This window comes from Choloepus didactylus, chromosome 7 (assembly GCF_015220235.1).
Source record: "Choloepus didactylus isolate mChoDid1 chromosome 7, mChoDid1.pri, whole genome shotgun sequence".
Classification (NCBI taxonomy): Eukaryota; Metazoa; Chordata; class Mammalia; order Pilosa; family Megalonychidae; genus Choloepus; species Choloepus didactylus.
The window spans coordinates 51,083,735-51,100,098 of NC_051313.1; the positions used below are offsets into that span (position 1 = coordinate 51,083,735).

Consider the following 16,364-nt stretch of genomic DNA (forward strand, 5'->3'; position numbering starts at 1 on the left):
GTGGAGAAATTTAACGTTCTGCCCTCCCTGAAGGGTAGACTTGCCCTCACCACCTTTTCCCTGCCTCAGACATTCCAAGTTCAGGGACTGGTAGGGGTGACACGTGGTGCGAGCAGAGCTGTGGGGGATGACAGGGAAACTTAACTTTGTCAGGTATTGACAACGTTTGGGGTCTGCTTAGCCTGGGACATCTGTTTACCATCTGTGACTTTTACTCCAGGAAATGATACTGTGGTAGGATTATGATTTTGTTTTTATAAAAAGCCCAAAAAACTTTGAGGGAAAGGCATGGACTTTGTTGTCCGACAAAACTGGGATTGAATCATGGCTCTGCTGCTTGGTAACTGTGAGATCTTGAGCCAGTCCCACTGTGACCCCTTGCTTCCCCATTTGTGAAATGGGGACATTTCTATGCATCTTATAGGGTTTGGGGGAGGATTAAATAAGATAATGTATGTATAGAGCCTGGTGGAAAGCAAGAGCTCAAAAATATCTTAGTTGTCATTACTGGCTTTTGCCAATTATGTGACATCAGCTGAAATACCTCAGAAGGAGATGAATAGTTCTCTCTCTAACTTGAATTTATAAATTCTCAAAGTCACAAATATAGGTTTATGTTCTTACCCCTTTGCAGTCCCCCCAACCCATCCAGGCCTTGTTCTGTGTGGTGGTCTCTAAAGTTTGGTGAGGCTTACCCTGTTCATTATATGTTCTAAGAAGAGCTGAGGTTTCTGCTGGAGGGAAAGTAAAACAGCACTGACTGGGTGCCTTCTCTGTGCTGGGCATGTTACTTTCCTAGGGAAAAAGGTTTTAAGAAACTGATCTTTGAGCATAGCTCAAAGGTTAATTTAATTGGAACCAGTGTTCTGTGAACTTTCCAAATGGAGTTGTTATAATTCAAAGTAGATAAAACACTGACATTTTCGATGGTGTTCAGTAAAACCTTTTGTTTATTCCTCATTGCCCTACATGGCCTGGTGTGGCTGCATCACTGTTGTCTCACAGAGCATGGCAGGTGGCATTTATTGCAAGAATAAATTAAGCAGAAGTCTTGCCATCTCTTGAGGAGTTGACAGTTTAGTTGGTTACGTGGAAGACTTCCGCTTAAATATTTAAAAACTCAGCCCAGTTTGAAACAATATGGTACCTTTGTGCTATTTGCTGAGGGTACAGAATTCATAGGGGCTCAAAATGGTGGTGGTGGGGGGCTCTCAGTGAAGAGGTGGAAGCAGGAGGGTCTTTTGAGAAGAGCTGGGAACCTGGCCACATCTGTCACATTGTTTTTTCTGGTATGATAGGAAATGAAGCTAACACCCCTCTTCAAATTAGATTCAAGCAGTGATTACTTTACTGCTACTGTGTAAGTTGGGGTTTCTTTCCTTCTTTACCCTGAACATTTTTGTAGGAATTGAGCATATTCCATGAGGACTGGAAACTATTTTCACCAACGCCCTTGCCTTTTCCAAAGTTAGTACTTTCATGTCTTCAACAAGTATACCAGACTCCAGTAGTAAATATGTTTTTAGCATCTAGACACAGTTTTTAAAGTTTTTAGGGATATCAGTATTTCTAAATTAAAGGTAAATCTTATTAAAATAACTGTGCTGTGTATAATGGTTTTATTTTAAACATTATTTGCAGAAAGCAAATGTGAAGTATATATTAGAACTGCAAATACCAACAGTTTGGAAGAGTGCGGCAAAGCCCATATGTATATATGGCTTATGAATGGTTCCAGATTTGCAGGACTGAAGGGGCTTCGCCATTGCTCTGTTTGAAATTATAATCCTACTGCTATTTGAATATGATGCAGCCTAAACCAGCCTTCTTTGTTAGATGTTTCAAACCCTGTTAAACATAGGGATGCCTTCCGAGGTATTTGAAAAATGTATTAAGGAATGAGATATAACCAAATTTTATTACATAGCATAGCCTATTCATTAAGAGTGTGAGCCCTGGAGTCTTTTGCCTGCCAGAGAGGCCAGGTAATTTACTCAGCACAACCCAGCTAGTGAGAACCCTAACCCAGGGCCCAGCCTCCAGTGCCCACAGCTTTCCTATTTGGCATGCTCTCTTGGGGCTGGTAACATACTAGGGCGAACCATTGAAAATTGCCATTTTTGTACATTAAAACAAAAATGTACAAATGTACATTTGCAGCAATTGTGTAAAGTTCTCTGGATAGTTTTCTCCCTTGTTCTATATGCGGTCTCCACAAAGTGACCCAGTTGCTTCATAGTTTGGGTGTGCTTCGAAGAGTCAGTTGTTGTGTAATATTCTCACTCCCCAGGCCTGACCCTCTCTCCCTTTCATCAGTTTAAGCAACAATGGTCCTGATTCTTTTTTTTTTCTTACAAAACAGCAATAGATTAAGTGTCACTCATAGAACGTTATTTTATTTAGAACACCTAATATTTTACCAGGATTCATATGGGAGATGCTGTCTTTACTAAAAGGATATTTTTCCTTTGATTGATTGCTAAATGGAGAGAGCCTGTGAAAGGATCTTTTTTTTCCCCAGGATTTCTTGTTCAAACAGAATTTGTTGTATCCACATCAGTAAAGCTGTGCTAATACAGGCTGCTGGCCAGACTGGGGAAATAGCCTCATTATGCTGAACTGGATGTCATAATGGTACCCATTAAGGTGGGATTCTCTCCATGTTTGTACTTTTAAACCCAAGTCCCTTGCCACTTTTTACTTCTCTATGAGAATAGCAGCATTCTCTGGCAATGCAATCATAGAATGTATTGTCTTTCTCCTCTACCTCTTCCTCTTGAAAACCATTACAAAGACAGAATCCTTGGTTCTGAGCATTTGGGGCTTGTGGCTTGCTGCTGCTCTTGAGTCATTCATTTTACTGGCTGTGCTCGTGATGACTGTTACGTGTTCTGGTAGTTGAAGGTAAGAATCCATGAGACTGACTTCTTTCAACACCCCCATTAATTGATATCGGTGTTCAAATATACAACAGGAAAAGAATAGCTTTTCCCAGAACTAACCAAGTGCAACACAAGGTTTTTCATTTTAATTTTTATAAGCTGTTAAGAGACTAATAGTGTTGGAAGTCACAGCATTTATATTAGCTGTTGAAATCTTACCACAGCCCTGGCAAAGTGAGGTATTTGTTGTGCTAGATTTTGGTAATGGACCCCTGCAGGGTTACAGCTCAGGAATGCTGGAAGTATGAAGCCCACAAAGGGGAGGGCAGACAGTGTCAATTTCATTCCTCCAATTAGAGCAGTTAAAGAAATAGTAAAGTGCAGAGTACTATTTTATTGTGAGGGCTAATTGAAAACCAGGGGAAATATTTAGAGTCGCTACATGCATGTCATATTATAATCTCTTTTCTATTTTCTATTTGACTCAATGGGACCTTCATTATAAACAAATTTCTATCATTAGAATGAGCTTAATTGCTGCTGCTGTAATTAAGGGGATGGTAAGGAATGTTTTAGAGTGTGGTCCTCTCTATGGCAAGCTGGGGATCGTTCCTTCATTCACTTTGCAAATATTTCCTGAGTGCCCACTGTGTGTCATGCTCTGTGTGGGACTACGGTGTGACGGAAGCAAAGTCCCTACCTTAATGGAGTGTATACATTTTAGTGGGAAGAAACAGACACTTACAAACAAATAAATGTGTCATGATTTGTCAGAAAGTGACTGAAAAAAAAATGAGCAGGATAAGGAGATGGGAGGGTCAGGGAAGGCCTTTCTGAAAAGCCCCGAACGAAGGGAGGGAACCAGAGAGACTGAGACATGTAGAGAAAGCACTTCTGGCAAAGGGAGACAAATGCAAAGGCCCTGAGGTAGAAACCAGCTAGGCACGTTGAGGAACTGAGAAAGTCACTGTGGCTGGAACAAGAGTGAGCAAGGGTAAGAGGGACAGGAGAAGATGTTGGAAGAACAGGCAATCAGATCCTGTAGGGTCTTGAAGGCTTTGAGATACCATTAGAGCATTCTGAGCAAGGGTATGTGGGATCTAATCTAAGCAATAAAAAAGATCATCTTGGCAGGTGTGGTGAATAGGCTTTGGGGAGGGGGCAGGGAGCAGTCAGGGAGACCAGTTGTGTCATCGCCTAGGTGGGGGTGGTGGTGACTTCTAAGAGGCAGGTGGTGGTGAAGGAATGAGGAGTCAGGTCCAGGATATATTTTGAAGGTAGACCTGATAGGGTTTGCAGATGGATTGGATATGGGGCGTGAGAAAACGAGAGGAGTCAAGGATGGCATCTAGGTTTGTAGCCAAAGCAACATGGGTGAATGGTGAGAGGGAGCAGGTTTGCAGGGAGGTGCAACAGTCAAGGGTTGTGTAAGGACATGCTTAGCTGAAAATGCCTGTCAATCATCGGGGTAGAGATGTCAGGTAGGCAGTTGGATCTGGGAGTCTGGGGAATGGAGAGGTCGGGGCTAGAGATGGGAGGTCATCAGCATGTGGATTTAAAGCCAGGGCAGTGGATGAAACCACTGGAGGGTGGGTGTTGAGAGAAGCAGTCTTAAGACTGAGCCTTGTGACCAGGTTCTGAGGTGTTAGGTGTACAGGAGAGAGGAAGCAGTCAAGGTGGGGGAAGGGGAACAGTTCGGTAAAAGGTCTGCGGTGACATCAGCTCCTGAGGAAAGCATGAAAGGTTGAAGTTTGTCTTCAGAACTTCCCCTCCACTTTCAGTGTTTTTGTATCATCTCTGTGACCCCCTTTTACCTGATTCCTTTAGTTTTTCTCATCCCAGATAAAACCTGCTCTAGAAAAGTAGTTCTCCAAGCATGGACCCCTGACTGGAAGCACCAGAAATGCTAGTTTTAGGGGACTACTATAGACCTACAGGTGAGAAACTAAGGGGTGTGGCCCAGCAAGCTGTGTTTTAACAAATTTTCAGATACTTCTGATGCATGCTGAAGTTTGAGATACGTGGCTCTAGAGGAGGGATTTGATAAACTGATTCAAAGAAAGAAAGCAGATGAGGCTAACTCTTTTCCCTTTCAGGGCCATCTGCTTAAAGCCAAAGAAATAAATTTCTAATAGTGAATTTTAAGCATCAGCCAGCACATCACTAGTGAGACATCGTTTCTAGGGCCAGGAACCTTCCTAAGCCCTGGAAATCATAAAAACAGGCAGCTGTCTGTTCTATCTCTGGTAATGGTTCCTACAGATAATTACATATTCTGTGTGGTATTGCACAAGCTCTCTGACTCCAAATATAAAGACAATGGAAATTTTGGTGGGTTTTTAGTGGGCAATCTAAAAATATCTAATAACTACTTAGAACTTATCAGGCAGTTTTCAACAGTGTCTGAATCATGAGGCAAATAATGATGAGGATGATAATGATGATAGAACATTTGTTGAATTGTGAATTTTTATTCAAAAAATACACCTCAAATTTATTTTAGTCATTTAAATAATAGAGTTTAATTTATATTTAGTCAAGCATTACAGTAGGAAGAGCTTAAGGAGATTAGAAATAAATGAATCCAATTAAAGAACATGTCTGTGAGATTTGATATGTCATAGGTATGAATGAACTGTTTGCACAGCAACTGTAAAGAAACCATTAATGATTAACTATCCAGAAGAGGTTTAATCAAGAATAAATGCTATAGGACATATTTAAAAATACCTAAGTTAAACAAATAGAGCTTTGTGCATTTAAAAACATTGCACCATGTCATCATTTTTGCTGTTCTTTTCCTGAGGAGTTCGGAGTCTGAGGCTCTACTTTTCTATAACCTGCGGAGATGCCAGTGCCTTTGGGTTCTGCAGAAAAGTCCTGAGCTTCCCACAGTGCCTTGGGCTTTGTTTGCCCTCATGGAGTCTCCCCACATCAGGCCCTGTGGGGAATTTGGGGACCTCATGGTTTTGAGTATGAGATCCAGATTTCCCAGTGTTGTGGGAAGATTATTTCTTTATGATTAGAGGTGTTTTTTCTGTTCCTGGAGTTTGTGTGAAGCTGAAAACGGAGGTGTGCTCCTTTCATCCCCTCTGCCAGAGGGTATTTTTCGGATTTAGGAATCCGCTTTGTAAGGGTCAGAGAGTTTTAATATTTCTCCAGAACAACTAAGTGAGGGAGCCATTCCTGTGAGAACAGAACCTCAACCAAGTGGGTTCCTCCATTCCATATCTTCCGTAGGTAATGGAGGAATTCTAAAGAGAACTTGTATTTGAAAATCGTCAGCTTAACCGATGACCAGTGAAGTGCCTGGTGAGAGGGAGGGGCAAAGGGAAGGAGTGGAGGGAGATGGAAAAGAGCGGGTTGGAATAACACGTGTGCATTTTATTTCCTATTTGGTGAAAATAAAGTAGAACAATCAAACTTGGCTGTTATTAGTATTACTTGTATCTTTCCTGTTATTTTAAATTTGGCTGTTTTCTAGAAATAGGCTAAAATTAGTGGTTCAGATTGTGGGAGAGGAGACTGCCAATTTTTAATTTATGCCATTAATGAAGGAGGTAGCACATTTGGCCTTAATTTATGTGGATCTAACTTTTAAAGACTAACATTTTATCCCCTCAAGAAAATGGAAACAAGAAAAGCTTTAAGATAGTAGAATTTGGAATTTGGAACTTTGACCTAGAGGATTCACAAATGTACTTAAAACTTTAGTAGCGAAATATAGAATGAATTTCTGAGCATAAAAATTTAAGTTCCTCAGAACAAGAGATGTGGCCCCCAAGTTAGATTTGCTCCATTTGAACAATGACAAATACACCATTTATAACTCACATGAAACAATGAAAGTGTTTTAGGGAACTACATGGCAAGACAACATGGCTTTCTTTTTGTCAGTTATAAGTAATAATTTAAGTTATATTCTCCATAGAAGGAAACATAGTCTCATAGTTCATATGAGACTGTTCAGTAAGGTGGGAAGGCTGGAAAACAGTTCAGAAAGTAAATGAAACATTTAGGCATTGAGAGAGCATATGGACATTTAAAAATTATAAATGCTGTGCCTGAGAAGTTGAACCTATGGGAAAATAAATTTAGTAATACTTTCAATTTGTAATTTAATATTATTCACAAGGAAAAAACCCTGGAAATATAAGGGAAAGAAATCAGGGAATCCTTTCAATATGAGTGGGAATACCTGAAATTTGCCTCAGTAAGTGTTTTTTAATAACAAATATTTTTCTGATTATAAAAGTCATATGTGCTTATTATAGAGAAAATTAAGACAATGCAGGGAGGTGTAAAGAAAGATAAAGAACACCTTTAATCTATTAGATATTTACTCAACATTTTAGTTAATTGTGTCCCATTATGTAGAACATGTTAATTTTAAAGAGAGAAATTTTTTCACTTTATCAATAGTATTTTTCATTAGAGTCTTCAAAAACAATTTAATGATGATATAATATTTAATCATATGGGTATATGATAATTTAGTAATTCCTCTATTGTTGATTCTTCTTATTTGATTATTTCTAGTTAAATGTATGAAGTTATGTTATGATAAGAATCCTTGTACATAAATTTTTGGTACTATCTGATTAGTTTCATAAGACACATTTCTAGAAGTAGAATTACTGGGCTAAAGGCATGAATATTTTTAAGACTCTTGATAAGCATCACCGTTTTACTCTGTTACCAGTAGTATACAAGAATGGCCAATTATCTCACCTTGTCTTCATGGGGATTTATTGTCATTTTTAAAAATCTTTGTGAATTTGAAGGGCAAAAATGACATCTGTTAGCAGCCTTAATCCATATAATTACATTTAAAAATGTTTTTCAGGAATTTGTGAATTGTTCACATCCTTTTCTTATTTTTCTATTGCAGAGATATTGTATTTATTATCAATTTGTAGAAGATATTTCTCTGGATGTTTAAAGCACTATTCCTCTTAATTCCTCAGTACTACTGTAGCATTTGCACATGAATGAAATTAATTTAGTATTCTGGTTAGCTTAAATATCACATATGCTGTGCCTGAATTATAATTTGATAAAATAAGTGTATTTTATTAATGAACATACATTAAAATAAAAATATAATTTGTTTCTTTGGTTTATCATTCAGAATGATATTCAGAATTATCATTATTAATTATAATCTGGGAATTAAAAAAATTCTCACATAAACCTGCTTACTTAGCAAATATTTTTCTCATTTTTGTAGAGAGGTTTGCCATTTTTTTTTAGATTTGAGGGTATTTGGATTTGGGATGAAAGAAAGTTTATTGTGGTGAGAATCGTTTTGTTGATCACTTGAGAATGAGCATCTATTCTATGTAAGATATTGTGCTAGGCAGTAAAGACTGTTAAAAGAGAAGTAACTTGGGAGATGATGGTCCAGATGTGACATTCACCACACCATGAAAAGTGCCGAGTGAATGGTAGAGACAGTGAATGATATAGGAACTCAGAGGAAGGAGCCAAGAGAAATCACCATGGCCTATGGGAATAAGAAAACAGATTCAGATTCAGTGTGGTAGCAGGTCTGGAGTTAGCTATATTTCAATTTGTGTCATGGGTTTAAAAGAAGATAGTGCTGTATAATTCTGGTTGTGATGTTGATTTTGCTATATCTTACCAACATGTTAACAAGTTTTTGACTTACGTTTTGGTTGTTACTGTTTGCCTATTATTTACAACCTTGTCTTTCCTTCTTAAAATATCAGTGAGATAGTAAACTTTGTACCAAAACCATCCCTTACCCTTGGGGTGCCATCCATTCCCATAGCATGTAGGATGAAATCTGCAAAATGCAGAAGAAAGATGGTTTCTAAGCAGAGGAAATGTTTATGTTAAAACCAAAGACATTTTGGGAACTTGCTAAAATCACCACATCAAATGAAGAAAACTACAAGGAACAAACACAAATCCACTTCTTATTATGAGACTATTACATTTCCAAGGGTGTCTTACCCTAATTTCCTGGCAGATTGTCTTAGTCTCTGAGCCCCTCACAGTATGAAATTCTCCTTCTCAGCCATCTCTGCTGGGCTCCATAGGAGCATGAAAATGAAACATAAAGTAGGTTTCTCTGCTACGGACGTTTGCCCAGTGGCCAGGCAGTAACTCTGCCAGATTATAAAGAAGGTCATGCACTTCATGTAGCAGTGACTATAGAATCCAATTAAAAAGTTTAGTATGATGCACAGTCATTTCCACTTAATCCGATCACGGTTTAATGCAATCCTCTGCTTATTTCAGTCAGAGCCTTTGGAGCCAAATCAGTTGTATGTCTTTGTGTCCACGTTTTCCTGGGTAATTTGATCATCTTCAGCTGTTTAAAAAAATAGCTCAATTAGGAAATCTGGCAACATCTTGTAAGAATTGCCATATAACATAAAGCCCACAAAGAAATTCCAAATGGCCAGCAGATTCAAAATTGACACGATAGAAGTCAAAATCCAGAATTGTCTAAAATGGAAGTGGAATAGTATATAAGAAGTTGAAGAGGAGAATCCTTGTAAAGATTCTTGAAAAAGTGTGGACTGACAAAATATTGTTGATTGCTTCTCTGTACACTAATTCCAATGCATTTGTAAATAGGTTAGTGTTACTGTTGGAGTTATGGAGGCCAGTCTCCCAGTTGAAACAATGGAAATGATATTAATGCATTTTTCTGAAGCTGACTTTCCTTTTAGTAGTGAAGACACCTTCTGTTTGCTTTGCAAGGGAATCATAGTGAGCATCCCACGTGGCAAGTTGGCATAAACTTCTTGAGTGGTCATGGCATATTGTGTAAGGGAAGGCTGAGGAAGAACAATGACACAAAATGGTCCCTGTTTTTTACTATTGGAATTTGAGTAATTCCAAATATGTACATGGCTGTTATAAGGTTAGAGTAGACTCAGATGGTTAAGTCTACCAATTGAATGATTTCTGACTATCCGTGATGGAATAAGAGGATTACTTTGTGCAAATATGGGTGAGATTGTCCAACTGCAAGCCCTAGTGATTGCAAATTACCCATTTCACATTGCTTTTAGAACTGAGGTACCTGAGTATGTCTGTAGCTCTGGTACAAGTCATTGAAGGAAGAGAAAAACAAATGTAAATTGGTCTCAATAGCCATTTAAAAAAATATGCCAAACGGTATATGCCACAGTCACTCTTTTGTCATGCTGATCATGTCTGGGAGCTCAGCATGAGCTTCCCCTGAGAGGATTACCTTTGATCTAAACAGGGTCTACCTGGCACTTTTCAAGAAAGCTTTAGAAATAGAAGTGTCCTTCATTTATTAAAAACAGCTATGTCAAGTTCCTCACCATGATCATTTAAAAGTCTATGTTCTGTGCGTTTTTAAATTTTGTCCTGCTCCACAGAGAAGCATTAAATGGCTTTAACTAAGCATGCACGTCACTTGGAAGTCGTGTGATACTAGAGTGTGCCTCACTGAAGGGAAGGGAGAGGTAGGGCCAGACTGTTCTTTGTGTCTGAGTTTGGAGGAGGGAAATGAATTCATGATGTGATTCCCATCAGCATCTAACCCTTTAAGCTATACAAATGAAATGTTCAATTTTAATAGAATTCTAAAAGTAAAAGAAATGCTTTGTTCTTATTGAATCCGCCATTCAGAACTGCTTTTGGCAGCACATCAACCGTACTTGAAACGTCTTTAAGTGGGTATCTTTTATTGTGCTTTTCATCCTAATGCATCCCTTGAGCTGTTGGAATTTTGAACAGAGAAATAGGAAGGTTGCACCCCTCTAGACTGATGAGTCTTCATTGCTATAAGGTCCCCATTTGCTGACTTAGCAATAAGGAACTTACCTTAATAAATATTTTGGCTGCACCACAATAGGATTTAGAAGCTAAAATGTAACAGAGTGAATTAACATGAGTTTGAGGTAGAAAGGAAAGAAATCCAGCATAAAGAGATGTTTGCAATGAAATGTATTACAATTGTTACGAAAGTGAAACTATTGTTCTGGGGAAATCTGGTGCCCCAAAGTGTCACAGAATGTGGAAGTTAAGAAATAATACTTGCATTGACTGTGTTCTAGGCACTGTGCTATGAACCTTCTGTATATTTCATTTAAACTTCACAACCTTATGAGTTACAAAAAGGAAATTGAGACTAGGATGGTTGCTGCATAGTAAGAGGCAGAGATGGGCTGAAATCCTGATCTACCCAACTTTGTGGTCTTCTGTTAAATCTTGATGGATTCCTTTTGTGGGTTTTTTTTTGGTGTGCTTCAAAATACTGATTTTTAAAATTACTTTATTAAGAGTAGTTGTATAACTCTTATACTTACTGGAGTTTTCATGTGGATATGTATAATTTTCTTTCATTTATTGGTTTCAAAATTTTATTTAAGGCTATTTAATTTGGAATATTTCTATCATTGGAAGCTATGCAATTAGTAATCATTGGGGTAAAAAAATCCTTTGTTGTTACACTCTTGTCTTCTTCATCCATCTATGTGAAATATTGTGCAAATGGACATTTTGATATTGCAAAATAATCACTTGACTCTTGTTCTCTAGGAATTCAGAGTATACTTGGAAAGACAAGACATATATCATTTGAAAACTAAGATAGAGAAGGAAAAAGATAGTTTCAGGTCTCTTTCCCACTTACCCCAGGAACTGGTTCTGGCATGCCTTCTTCATGAAGACAGAGACTTAGTACTTTTTGTTCATTGATGTCTCCCCAGGCCCTAGTAAAGATCCCAACACAGAGGAGACACGCAGAAAATATTTACTGAATGAATGAATGGTTTTTGTAGTCAGGAAGGGTTTCAAAGGGGCAGCTAGGATTTGAGATGGTCTTTATAAGAGGAGTTTGACAGGTGTGTGTTGGGGAAAGAGAGGCAGGAGATCTTAAGGTCGGTTTGGGGAGAACTGTTTTGGATGAAGTGAGGAGCTGATGAAGGAAAAGTTTGAGATATTGTCAGAAAAATAGGTGGTAGTCACCTTTTGGAGGGCCTTGAATTTCTAACCAAGTAGTGCTCAGAGCTTGCCGTTTTTTGTCCTTAAAAGAAGTTGATTAGACCAGCAAAGAAGACCAGTGATGTGATTAGATTTAACAAGCTTGAATTTTATATGCCCACCTTTTAAATTTTTGTTGATGATGTAGGAGATTTTTTTTATTTGCACTGAGTGAATGGATTATTTGATATAAAGCCCCCATTGTAATTTTCTGTTATATATCACTATCACTTTATTTTCGTTTGTGGCAGTTGATATTATTGTAATTGTTTAGCTGGTTTCTTTTCCTAGTCACTTGAGGGACTTCTTGCCTGATTTATACTTTTACATTTGCCTGATCTCTGTAAAAGGACCAAAAGGGAACAGGAAAAGGAGGTAAAGGAATATTTATTGATCCATGGAAATGTACCTGTCACCTTTACATAAATAATTTTATTAATTTATTAAATTATATATACCTATCTTAATCCAAAGAGTATTGAAAATGTGTATAAAATTTTAAAAAAAGAACCCGCTAGAGGAAAGGGAAAATAAGACAACAAAAATAAAGGAAGCCAGTGGAGTTTGTTGTAGAAGATGCCTCTTGTGGGGACTTTGTACACCTGTTAGAGAGGGCTGCAAATCAGACCGTGGGTTTGGCTTTTTGACTTCCAGCGCGAAGAGGGAAACATGAGTTATATGATTTTCAGTGTCCATGAGATAAAAAGAAATCAATTATCCAGGAGCAGCCCAGCTAGTTCTGGAACCTAAGAGAAAACTCTCCCATGAATCCTTATAAAGAAGACCCTCTGAAACATTTTATTTTGCCTGTCAGTGGGAAGGGTTGATGTCCTCTTACGAAACTGAGGGGTCAAACGAGGTCCGTTGCTGTCTGGAAGCAGGCTAAGGTCATACCTGTGGCCAGGACCACAGCTGTCACCCTCAGCCCCTGAATACCTCCAGCAATACCTTTGAAATGAACACTCTAAGACGAACTCTCTATCCCCCTCATGTCACAGTCTGCAGTTATTACGTTGGTTTATATATTTGTTGTTTCTTCTCCCAAATAGACTATAATGTTCACAAGGACCGAGACTATAGCTGTCTTATTTATCCTTATCTCTCCACATTGTACAAAGTCTGGTATACATTAGGAGCTCAATAAATATTTGTTGAATGAATGAAGGAATGGAAAGGAATAGTGGTAAAATGTGCCCATAAGTAACTAAATTGGTCTGTTGAAAGAGATTTTTAACTACCTATAAACCTGGTTATAGTTGTCACCTAGCTATAAGAATATTTGGAAAACTTACCAAAATTAATGCTCTTGGGACAACTGAAAGAAGACATTCTTCTTACTAATAGTCAAATAACATGGCCAGTTTTCTACTGAATTCACTTCAGGAAATCTTTAGAATAGGTTTTATAATCCATATTTTACCTATGAGGACGTAAAAGCTCAGAGAATTTGAATTATAGATTCATTTTTTACTTCATTTATAAAAATAATGAAAAGTACATTTTAAAATCAAGAAATCTTCATGAGCATATCACATAACTTGACTTGATACATGGGGCAGCAACATTCATACTTATTAGTTAAATGTTAGGCTTTTCTAGAATAATTGAAGTAGTGGAGGAAACCTGTGGTAAGGCTTACTTTGCCTGCTTCTTTTTCAAATATGGATTACTGTCATTCCTGATGAGAGAACGCATAAATCCATTTCCTGTGGTGGTTGATTAAGGTCTTTGTACTCCTACCCTGCAGAGACACAGAGTATAAAGGGCTACAGCTCTCCCTGGATCAGATCTCAGCCTCCAAACCAGTCTTCTCCTTCGCTGGCAGCTCCACCCCCACCATGACAGACAACAGGAAGGGGACCAAGTCTCGGCTCTCCAGCTCAAAGTCAAAATCCAGGACTTCCCCATACCCTCAGGTAGGTGCTGTGCAGCTCTGTGTGTGTGTGTGTGTGTGTGTGTGTGTGTGTGTGTGTGAATGAGCTGGTCTGGTTACCCAGTTGAGGCAGTATTAAAACTGTTTGGAATTAATTATCTTGTTTTGATAAATTTAAAGCGTCTATAAATCTGGAAAGTTTTCTAAAATTATCTTCTTTCTCCTCCTTTAAAATAACTATGCTGGTGATAGATGTTTTTATGTCGTCTCTTAGCTCCGCAAAATTTGAAACAATTGTGTGGTTTACTGCATTTAAACCAGTAAGAATCATAACTTCTTTGTTATTTCAAGGAGATTGATCCCAATTTTTTTTCCACAATGATTAACCAGAAGGATGCAGCCAGCATAACAAAATATGGAAAGCAAGAGCATGATGTAGAAAAATTGAATCTTAAGACAGGAGCTGAAGAAGAAGGAAATTAAGAGATGGAGACAAAGGATCAAGGATGCATTTCACCATGAGATTTGAGCACAGATGGACTATTTATGAGGAGGAATGAAATAGAGAGGCTCTTCCAGATGGCAGGAATGGTAGGAAAGGCAACTGTCTTCTCATCTTTGCAAGGTGGTGAGATGATGAGACCCAGAGGAGGTATTCCAGAAATACTGCATGGTACAAATGGGCATCCAGATTCTTAGCAGGAAAAAAGAAATTCATCAGTTGCTGAAATATAAAAACTAGGCTGTGTCAAGGTATGTGCACAGTTCTTCCCTGGCCTCAAGGCTGTACAACAGAACTGGGGATTCCTCTGTCTCAATACCTGTGGCCACCTCACCACCATCCTTTTCTTTTAAGAGTGCCATGTCAAACTTCCTGCCATTCTCTTGATTCCTAGGCTACTATAAAACCAAACTGGGTTCTGCGTCATCTCATCAAGGTGATCTTTCTTTTTTATACTTTCAATATATTTTTAAAGTAAAAGTGGTAAGCCAGTGGGAACAGAAGCTATTTCCTTACTTATCAGATCTGTTATTCTGTTAATATCTGTAAGCTGTTTGAGGGAATGTCATTCATTGAACAAATAGTCACTAACAAGCTACTATTGATAGATTATTTTAGAGGCTTGGTAAACAGAGAAGTGAAGACTGTGGTCCCTGCCCCCAGGAGACTTATGACAGATAGTTTAAAATATTTCACAGAAGAGCAAAATTTTTTACTCTGACAGAAGGGAGGAGAGCAGATGTGTGATGCTTAGACAATTTTTACTGTATACTTTCCAGTTTCAGGACTGCACACTTTAGGTATAAAGTATATTTTTATTAAAGTCACTGTGGAGGGGGAGCTGTTTCTTTTTGTTGAACATCTAATGAGAAGATTTTCTTATTGCTATCTTGTATCTTGGGCAAGGAGTTTTTCTGTTTCTTTTTATTATTTGAAAGGATGGATTATGCCTTTGGGGAATTCTGTCCTTAAATATATAGGAGTTGTGGGCACATAGATGAAGGAAGAATTTGAACTAGGAAATGCTAAGTTAAAGGAGGGGTTGTCCATTTTTATATATGTATTAAGCAACAGGGTTCAGAATGAAAGCAAAATCTCCCAGTCATACCTCCAAAACCTCACTGTCTAGTCAGTGTTTTCTTTCATGCTCAGCTCTTAACATCTAAAATTTCTATTACTTGACTCTACCAGTAGATTAACTAATCGTTTAAAAAATTTTTGTAACAGCCATTAAACTGCTCCTTGTGTGCGTATAGTTGGGTGGGTGGGGGTTAATTTGAAAGTTACACATGTCCCATAGTTTAAAAAAAAAGCTGTACTGAAGAGTGGATAGGAGAGAATATTCCTCTATCCCCTCATTCTCCTTCTCAGAATTGTTTTTTCTTCCGCAAATGTTCTATGAAATATAAAATATGCACATGTGCATGCATGTATCCACATAGGATTTCTCTTGAAGTTTGGGTATTTATTTTTATGGTTAACACTTAAATAAATGTAGTCCTTTAACTTATGGCCATATGTCTCATTTGAAATCACACAGTCATGAATTAAATTTACTTAACATTATGTGCCTACTAAAGGTGACTGTTTAAGTGTGTTTACTTTAGTCAGTGGTGGTGCTAGGTCATTCATTGACTGAGTTCCTACTACATGGGCTGCAAATACAGAGAGATTAGAAATGGAACACACTCTCTGTGCTTTCAAGGAACCACTGATGTAGACAAACAAGTGAGCAAACATTGTGTATTTGCAGCGAATTGTCATAGAGTAAGCAAAGGGTGCTCTAGGGGCACATAGGGAAAGCATGATGTTGAGGGCAAACCCATCACTAAAAAAACAACTTAGCATCATCATTTTGGATTCTAAATCCTCAGAAAATTAAAAAAAATAAAATAATTTATCATCTCAAAAATCATATTTGATCCAAAATTGTCCTTATATTATTAAGAGATAATTAACTTTCATTTGCATGCATCATCTGCTATGATGTGTCTTTGACTTAGCAGATGCTAGCTGAGCACCTGCATTGCAAAGATGCTAATTTGGCCATAGTGGTGCATAGCGGGTGGGGGTGGGTGGGTGAAAGATGCCAGACTATAAAGAAGTGGTATAA

The 16,364-nt window shown here is 38.0% G+C and overlaps 1 protein-coding gene across 1 annotated transcript in view; it reads left to right on the forward strand.

Annotated features, from left to right (window-relative positions):
* Window positions 1-16,364, forward strand: part of SIM1 (SIM bHLH transcription factor 1) — a 73,510-nt gene that overhangs the window by 24,200 nt on the left and 32,946 nt on the right. Inside the window, exon 10 of the mRNA XM_037844475.1 lies at window positions 13,624-13,792. Coding sequence (XP_037700403.1) covers window positions 13,624-13,792 — 169 coding nt within the window. The remainder of the gene's footprint in view (window positions 1-13,623; window positions 13,793-16,364) is intronic.